Here is a 9,913-nt window from a genome sequence, read left to right as displayed (position 1 = left end):
TCACGTATCCGCAAAAGGGAAAGAAACTCGTGTTTGAGGATGAAATCGTGAGGCAGCTGTCTGGCGAAGTTAGTCAGAAGTCATCTGTCACGATTGGAGGAGGTGAAGACCAGCTGGACAGAGACTTAATTGGACACAAGTGGGCATTGCAATATGTCAACTCGAAAAAGAAGGTAGTACTCTTAGTTTCCAGACTAGCTGGACGTGGGATGCTTGCCCAAGATCGGTCATTTAGCTATGGCAAAATTTTGTGGCTTGACTATGAAGACGTGGACTCAAGTAATTTGGTTGTGTTAGTCAACTGTACAAAAGGAGTCCGTAAGATGACTGTCTTCGAAGATTACTTGTTGAAGGATTCATGCGGGCCAGAATCCTTCCGGAATGCTATTGAGACAAGTACCAACCTGATAACAACATTGAGGCCAAACATTCAAGGCCATGTTAATTTGAAGGCAGCCTCTTTATCACCTGTTAAAGCACCAATAAAGAAATATGTTGTGTAGTCCAGGCCTCAAGAAAAGAAGGTGACCAAAATGTCAGATTCTGAGTCATCGAGTTCAACAAAAGATGATGAGGCTCGATCTACACTAGGAGTAGAGCTTGCATCTGGTGTGTTGTCATCAGAACAAAATAAAATAAGACAGGACATCATCCATAGAAATCTTGTACGTAAGGGGCAAGTTTTTAACCTTCCGATAACCCATATCCATCGCCCCCCTCTGAATGAGAATACAGGATGTCGTCCTTTGGAGATCAGAGAACCACATAAGATGCACGTCCAAAACTTATAGTGGGACTAAAGGAGGCATTGGTAGATATTGGGGAGTATTTGCTTTATTGGAGGGGATTATACAACAATCATGTTTCTATGGTTGATGGTTGTCTGGACTAGATGTATGGAGGGTTATCAATGTGTGCTCTGTATAGATTATTAGTACGCCATTTGTATATATGTGTTTAACTTCTTGATTTAGTGTTTATGTGTACACAATCAAATGAAAATTTTAATACATGCTTCAACGTTACTACTGGAGTGTTGTCCCTATTTTGGCACCCAAAAATTTAGCACTGCCTATGCCTTAATAATTGTCATATATGTTTTGGGTATATTCTTTTATGTCTAATGTCATGTAAACTAATAGTTATTAGTATGCTTTCTACTTCTAATTTTCATGTGTTGTCATGAACATATACATTTGGTATTATATCCTAATGATCTTTACTAAGGATTAATTGCAATGTATTGTATTCAATAATATGTAAATATCAATTTCTCAAATAGCATATACACCTCTCTTGGAAAGTTTAACCATTGTAAACCTCTGCATTTTACATCTCACGAAAATGGAATCCCTGTTTGTTAATGCTTTCCTCAAATAATTAATTTGTATCAAATGAATGCGTGGTAAACCCCAACCTAAATTTGTAAACATTGCAAAAATAAATCTCATACATTTATATTTTCTCCAATAAATAGCATGTTCTCTAGGTATAGAGATGCATCAGATTAATAAATCAATAAATTCACCATGTTTGGTTGATCATGTGATACTGGTGTACGTCCGATTTCACAACAGGCTAAAATTGTGTGACTACAAAGGGAATCTAAAAGTGGAATGCACGATCCTTCCACGTCTAAACACGAACGTGTTTTGTGTTATATGGAGTTTTGCATTTGGGCTTGTATGTGTATTTGTATGGAGTAGAGAATTCCTTCTCGACATTTTGATATAGCTCTTTCAATATCGAAGGTATTGGGGACTAGCAAAATCAAAGTATGCAAATTGTTTTGTTCTTTTATCTCAATCTAGGCCTTAAAGACAGATGCCACAAGTAGATCGACTTGCGCATCTACAAACTCTTCATGGAGCCAAGATAATGATGGCTGCCATTTCAGCTTCATATTCCTCATTAGCGGTGACTTTCGAACCCATACAGGAGCATTTTTGGTTTGGATGCTTCATAAATGATATATTGTTGGTTGTCAAGGGTATCTCACCTAATGGGTGCATATCTCATTTTGAGGTTCTTGATAACAATAGAATGCAGCCTCATGCTTTTGATTGCAGCTACTTTTAGCATATGCGGAATGCACCAGTCAGAGTGATTGCAAAAATGGGAAAGAAGTGGTTGCTAGATCCTTATCCTTCTATTGCTCATATGTGTGATATGATGTGGTTGTATGCAAAAGAACCTGTTGCAAGACTACTATGGGATCTGAGGGGTTGGTTCTGGACATATTCCTTGGGGGAACATATCATAAAGGTTCCCTTTTACAGTATTCAGCAAAGCTAAGAAGGTCATTACTAAGGTCTATGAATGTAATGGCGCCAGCAGCACAAAAACATTGGACTAACTAGGGTGTTTCAACGTTGTAGTTGAAAACATATTGGAGATGGATATGGTCTTTCAAGGGGCCTTCTAAATTTATTCTTTTTAGATGGCTATTAGTGCATGTTGCATTACCAGTTGGCCAGACGTTAAAAGGGAATGTAGCACATAATCTCAGGCAATGTGGATTTTGCTATGCAACGCCGGAGACTACTAAGCATGCCCTCTAGTCTTGTCCCTTGGATCAGCAAGTATAGAATAAAGTTCATTCTTTATTCCTAACAATCAATGTTGGTTGCTTGTTCTCATGGGGAGCAACGGTGTGGGGAATATTACACTCCAGCCTGATGTTGTATGAGGCAAATGATATACAAGAGGCCATGGCGGCATATAACAGAAGATTGATATCAGTTAGTCCGTTTAAGCAACCTCGAAAGCAGATGTGATCTGTCTAGATCTGGAAAACTGTGACAACGATAACATTATGGGTATTATGGAAATGTAGATGCAATCGACTTTACGATGCCGCAAAGCTTGGCATTCCAGAGGTATTGCTTGAGATATGGGAAACATTGTTGACAGTAGTTCGTGGGCAGTATGATAACATGTCTGGTTCTCCAGAAAATATTCATAAAAGAAGGATGAAGCTTCTTCACTTATGGAGGAAGGTGCCTCTCTTTGTAATGACAAACCAAAGACCTCAATGGAATTATCATCTTCCATGGACCCTTTCTTGATATAAAACCAACATGTTAATGTATCGTTTAAGGCTCAATACCCTATATAAGTTGTTTTTGTATGTACAAGTTTAGGTGTACATACATTACGTTGTAAGCCTACGGGCACATAACTTTTACTTGTACTTTCTCGATGTTTTAATACTATAGAAAAAAATCTTTGAAGGAAAAAAAAAAGTATACGCAATAAAATACAATTATGGAGAGAAGGAGAGCACTTTATTTAAAATCCTTCCAGCATTAAGAAAATGCCTAGGAGTAGACAAAATACACGAAAGTTTTTGAAACCCTCCAACATTAGGTAACACACAAGGTCGGAGGATGCAAGGCAATGCCTTGTAACATTATTCGCCGTTACCACTACTACTTCTTACTTCTTGTAGTAGTGGAAGGGGTTAGACACGGGTTTGGCCAAGAAAGTGGGGTCATTGAGGAGCCTTTCCATGACATGAGATGGAAGGGCTACACATATCTCTATATCCCCAACACCCAGGCCCGAGGAGCCTTCGTGGCCCCCGAAAAGAACCATCTCTCCATCGCCCGGGACTTTGGCCGATCGGACAGCCGCGGGACGGCCCCACCCGAATTCAACTTGGTACACAGGGAACCTCGGGGAGCTCGCAGCGCCCGCCATCTGGAACTCAGCCCAGTCCTTGCGTGCGTCTGCGGAGCTGTTCCCGTGGAGCTCGAGCCAATGAATGTTGGCCACGAGGGAGTCGGGTGTACACATGAGGACAGCCTCGTGGATACGTCGGGCCGTGTGGCCGAGGCCCTCGGCCAGGACATCGGTCGCACGCGCATCGGATGAGGTGTTATCCAGGACATTACCGAAGTAGGAAGGGGGCAATGGCGGCTCCATCTTGGCCCTAAGGTTGGCCATCACCATGAACCTTACCTTGGTGTCTGGAGGAGATAGCCTAGCCTGGGTCAATTGTCGCCAGAAGTGGGCACACAAGACCTCGTAGGTAGTGTAGCTCCCTCCTGCCTCTGCTTTCAGCTTCTTGATCGATGATGCGGGCAGAACAAACATGCATTGAATTAGCCCCGTCTCCATCGGTGGCGGCTTCGGAAGTTTTACATGATCACTGCCACCATTCTCCATGAATCGATCGTGATTCCTCTGCAGCTTTGCCGTGTATCGCTTCGCTACATCTTTGGACGGAGGCCCAGTGAGTGCTAGCCTCTCTCTCTCGTGAATCGGGGGCATCGTCGTGCCGACATTGCCCCTTGCACACTCCCCCCATGCCACCATGAAATCCCACAACGACTTCCCGTCCGCCACAACGTGGCTATGCGATAGTCCTAATGATATCCCCCCGTTCGAAAACCGGGTCACCTGCTTAATCTCACATTTAATCATGTCAAATCCATTTGGTTTATGAGATCTAAAATTCACATTCAATCATGTCAATCAAATAGATTTGGTTTATGAGATGGAAAATTCACATTCAATCATGTCAAATACATTTGGTTTATGAGGTCTAAAATTCACATTCAATCATGTCAATCAAATACATTTGGTTTATGAGATCTCATGATGCTATAAATAATATTGACATTATTAGATGTCATTTCACGTGTGTACCTGGATGGAGAGTAGAGGGCTCGTGTAGAGGCAATCCCCAGTGTGATCCACTGGTCGGCAAAGGCTCTCGTAGAGGGGCATCATCGGGAAGCCTTCTCGGTTAATCTCGCTCATTTGAAAGTCAACCGAGGCCTCCACGAATTCGACACCCACATCATTGCAATCAATGATAAGACGGCCTTGGGGATCTAGGGCTAAACGTCCCGCCCATGGGTAGTAGTGGACGAGCATGGCCGAGAGGCTCGTCTTCAATGTCTCGGTGGCATCGTGGCAACCGGTGGTGGTGATAATGTTGGGGTAGAAGAGGATTCTCTTGTTGTAATGTACCTCTCGCCAATGTATGTCAAGTGACGAAAGGAATAGGTGGCGTTTTGTGGAAGGCGAGGCCGGGATGATTGTTGTGGACTTTTCGATCACAATAGGAGGAGGAGGACAAGAACTCATGTTGGGCTCAAGGTGACATGGAACATTACATTAGGGAATTAAACATGAGGTTATGATCACATTGTCTCATGTTGACCCTTTTTAGATTCTCAAAAGCATGGACTGATTTGTACTAGGAGGTGTGTAAATAACTTAAATTCCCCCATGGGAAGGTGTAGCATAGATTCTCAAAAGCATGGACTGATTTGTACTAGGAGTTGTATAGATAACTTAAATTCCCCCACGGGAAGGCCGCATGCTACACATGGTCCACACTTCAAGTTCATGCCTCCAATCTTTTCATCAAGTTCCATGCCTCCAATCTTTTCATCTAAAAATCGAAGGGAACTAATGTCTCATCTAAAAAGGTAGAGACTCCAAGCTCTAAAGCTCTTGAGGTTGACAATTTAAAGCTATCATTTTGGAGTGTTGTCGTGATGTGGCATGCCGAGCATGAGAAACACGGGTGAACGGGGTAGAGACTCAAAGCTCTAAAGCTCTTGAGGTTGACGATTTAATGCTATCATTTTGGAGTGTTGTGATGTGGCATGCCAAACATGAGATTTGCGGGTGAAGAAGGGCAAAGGACTAGTGTGAAGGTGTGGGAGAAAACGTGAGAGAGAAAACATGTGACATGTGAGAAAAAGGGCAAAGGAGAAAGAGAGAGAGTTAAGATATTATTTATACATATGAAAATATAAAAATATTATTAGAATCATTAAATTGTTGTAAGAGGTGCAAAGTTCGATTCTAGAATAGTTGCCTTTGATGATATTCTTTTCGCACTTTAAATATTGAGAACTGGATGTTTGTAATTCAATGCAAATAAGGCGCCCCTCCCCTTGATTTTCCTATAAAAGGAGGAAGGGTTCATTTTTGGAGTTTTTTTTCCCATAAAAATATCCTCCATTGGTATTATAATTAAAATGGCCAGAGTCACTATACAAAATAGTACATTATCACAATGAATATTGCATATCCCTCTATTTACAAGATGAGTACAGAATGCTTGGCCTTTTCAATGGCTTCTACACCATTGCAAATGTTGAAATCCCAAAATAATAAAAATTGTTATCGCATTCAGAGACACTCCTTGAAGCTTCAGTTTTTGATGCAATTTGCTAGCATCATATGGCATTCCATATCTCACATAATCCATACTAAGGGCATTGGACGACTGCTCATTTTGCTTAGCCAATCCATTAGATCCTTCTTCGTCATTCAGGATGAATCATTGAAGCCATATTCCTGAAGTAAGGTTCATTTAAAAGTGACCCAATCCGGGCTTCCTTCTTATATATCTAAGAAGTGAGAATGGAGGTTTGAAGCTACAACCCTAGCAAAACTTGACAACTCACTGTCACGGACACACCAAGTACGGACTAAGACGGAGCACGGATGATGAGGCTACAATGGAGCGATGACGGAATGACACAAGAGCATAAAGATAGAGATGAAGATTAAGGAGACAAGATTGGGCGAAATGAGAATACTAGTTTGATATGTCCATGACTGGCGTTGTTCACCTTGAATTCCTTCAAGGTGAACTCAACTATTTATACTAAGTGTCATGCATACTTGTTGCACGCATGTGATACAATAAAGCATGTAGGCAATAGGTACGCATGCATGTGCCAAGTGTTAATAATACAAGGGAGAAATTATGCACATGATGCTAGCTAAAACCTACAATGAGGAAGTATATACATGATTATATGCTAGATGTGTGGTTAACACATAACACACGATTATAACATGGTCATGCAAGAGTCGAATCTTGACATTATCCCCCCTTCAACGATGCCTTCCCAGATCGTTTGTCGGCTTAAGGGGATATTGTTAATGAAAATCTTAGATCACCTCCAAAGTATTTTGTAAATCCTAGACAAGGAGTAACCTTTCCACAAGACGAGGTATTTTACACCAACGGGCATGAGCGACCATGTGTGGTCCTCGTCTAGAACTGGAACACAAATATCAACGGGTGTGAGCAACCATGTGCGGTCCTCACGGGGAGCATGAACACCAAGGGGCATGAGTAACCATGTGAGGTCCTTGCCGGGAACTGGAACGGTCCTCGCTGAGAGTTGGAACACAAACACCAACAGGCGTGAGCAACCATGTTGTCCTCACCGAGAAATGGAACACGAACGGGATTAATCGACCATGTGTTGTCCTCACCAGGAATTGGAACATGAACAACAATGAGCATGAGCGACCATGTCGGTCCTCACCGGGATCTAGAACACGAACAATAGTTGGAGTGAGCGACGGTGTGTGGTCCTCACCGGAGACTAGAACACGAACGGAAGTGAGCGACCATGCGGCCCTCACCGGGAACATGAACACGAACGGGAGTGAGCGGTCATGTGCGGCCCTCACCGGGAACAGGAACACGAACGGGTGTGAGCAACCATGCGGCCCTCACTCGAACACGAACACCAACGGGAGTGAGTGACCATGTGCGGTCCTCACTTGAGACTAGAACATGAACGGGAGTGAGTGACCATGTGCGGTCCTCACCTGAGACTAGAACATGAACGGGAGTAAGCGAGCATGCAGCCCTCACCGGGAACAAGAACACGAACAAGAGTGAGAGACCATGCGGCCCTCATCGGAAACTCGAACAGGAACATGCATGAGTGAACAAACGGCCCTCACTAGGAACTCGAACATGAACACCAATGGGAGTGAGCGACCATGTGCGGTCCTCACCGGACACTGGAACACGAACGGGAGTGAGTGACCATGTGGCCCTCACACAGAACTCGAACACGAACGGGCGTGAGCGACCATGCGTCCCTCACCAAGAACTTGAACACGAACACCAACAGGAGTGAGCGGCCTTGTGCGGACCTCACTGGGAACTGGAACACGAACACCAACGGGAGTGAGAACTAGAACACGAACACCAACGGGAATGAGCGGCCTTGTGCGGCCCTCACCGGGAACTGGAACACGAACACGAACGGGAAAGAAACTAAAAAATAGAGACAATGATGAGGAGAAACTAAAAGGCAATGAAAATGATGAGAAGAAACTAGGAGATAGAAATGGCGAGGAAGATAGGAAATGAAGCGATGTTGATGATGGTACGGTGACGATGGTAACTCTAGAAGCAAGGTCGATGATGGAGACGGGTGATGCTTCTAGTTGGAAGGTGAACAAATTGTCACGGACACACCAAGTACGGACTAAGACGGAGCACGGATGATGAGGCTACGACAGAGCGATGACGGAATGACACAAGAGCATAAAGATAGAGATGAAGATTAAGGAGACAAGATTGGGCGAAATGAGAATACTAGATTGATATGTCCATGACTGGCGTTGTTCACCTTGAATTCCTTCAAGGTGAACTCAACTATTTATACTAAGTGCCATGCATACTTGTTGCACGCATGTGATACAATAGAGCATGTAGGCAATAGGTACGCATGCATGTGCCAAGTGTTAATAATACAAGGGAGAAATTATGCACATGATGCTAGCTAAAACCTACAATGAGGAAGTATATACATGATTATATGCTAGATGTGTGGTTAACACATAACACTCGATTATAACATGGTCATGTCAAGAGCCATAGGAATATCCATTGTTCACATTTCAGTTTTGTAGGTCTCAAGGTATTAGGTCATATCTTTCCCATCGAAGCAAACATTTGCATGCACAATCTTTTTAATGGCCTTGTTAAGGCATGTTGTGTTGTCTCTCTCATGAAGCGTGCATCCATCATCATGGTCATCACTCAAGCAAAATTGTTATTCAATTCACCAACCATCCTCCCTTACCCCTCTATTCACATCGAGTTCACCAAATTTATGTCACAAAGTTACACGCATGCGTACATTCAATTCACCAACCATCCTCCCCTACCCCTCTATTCACATCATGTTCACCAAATTTATGTCACAAAGTTACACGCATGCGTGTGAAATCCGAGCGGGACCACCTAGGAGTTGAATAAGAGAGGATGGAACATTAGGTGACTCAAAAGCTATTGAGAGTCAAATTCTCGTCAGACTCGAAGGCTCTTTAGAGTAAAAGGAAAGGCAGAGTTGAAGGTAAGTTAGAGTAGAAAGCTCATCAGACTCAAAGGATCGTTAGAGTCAAGGGCTCTACAAAGTCGAACGTAAGTCACAGTCGAAGGCTCGTCAAAGTTGAAGGCTCTACAGAGTTGAAGGGGATGTAGAGTCCAAGGTAGGTAGAGTTCAAGGTAATGTAAAGTCGGAGGTAAGGCAGATTCGACAGTAATGCATATTTAAAGGTAGGGCAAAGTCGAAGGAAATGGAGAGTCTAAAGAAAGGCAAAGTCGATGATAGGGCAAAGTTGAAGGAAATGTAGAGTCAAAGGTAAAACAACAAATTGAGCAACGATTAACGCTCGAGGTTAAGAATGAAACACATGACTAGCCCAAAGAACATAACATTACAAATGGATTTCATAATATTAAGTCCAGAAATGCTAGATTAAGAAAGAAAATCCCTATATGAAAAGCAAGGATTACTAGTTTTCAAGATAAAAGATTACAATGGTGGTAATTTTTCAGAAAATAACATAAGAACTAAGAGCCCTAAAATTTCATGAAAAAGAAGTAAACGGTGAAGACCAGTTCACAATCAGAGCGTCAAGGGGGATATCCTTGAGTTTCGGTGCAACGTCTCAACGATCGACGACCATGTCACCTCTTGTCATAATTGATGTCGCAGACCCTCTTGATTCACAACATTTGCTCTCTCCAGAATTCAACACTTTCACGCGTTCTTTTCTCTCCCCATAACTGTCATGAACATATACCAAAACTCCAAGACTTGTGATAAGGATTCAAACCCAT

The 9,913-nt window shown here is 42.7% G+C and overlaps 1 protein-coding gene across 1 annotated transcript; it reads right to left on the bottom strand.

The window, feature by feature from the left end:
• Positions 1–3,332: 3,332 nt before the first annotated feature.
• LOC147853593 (hydroxycinnamoyltransferase-like) lies at positions 3,333–5,191 on the bottom strand. Its single transcript, XM_087331871.1, has 2 exons — positions 4,654–5,191; positions 3,333–4,404 (listed from the first exon to the last, which is right to left on the bottom strand). The coding sequence occupies exons 1-2, from the start codon at positions 5,095–5,097 to the stop codon at positions 3,439–3,441; spliced, it is 1,410 nt and encodes a 469-aa protein (XP_087187997.1). The 5' UTR covers positions 5,098–5,191; the 3' UTR covers positions 3,333–3,438.
• Positions 5,192–9,913: the final 4,722 nt, after the last annotated feature.

This window comes from Azolla caroliniana, unplaced genomic scaffold (assembly GCF_043228905.1).
Source record: "Azolla caroliniana isolate FFs.n. ecotype wild unplaced genomic scaffold, voAzoCaro1.0.p SCAF_16, whole genome shotgun sequence".
Lineage (NCBI taxonomy): Eukaryota > Viridiplantae > Streptophyta > Polypodiopsida > Salviniales > Salviniaceae > Azolla > Azolla caroliniana.
This window is presented reverse-complemented; position numbering and strand designations above follow the sequence as displayed.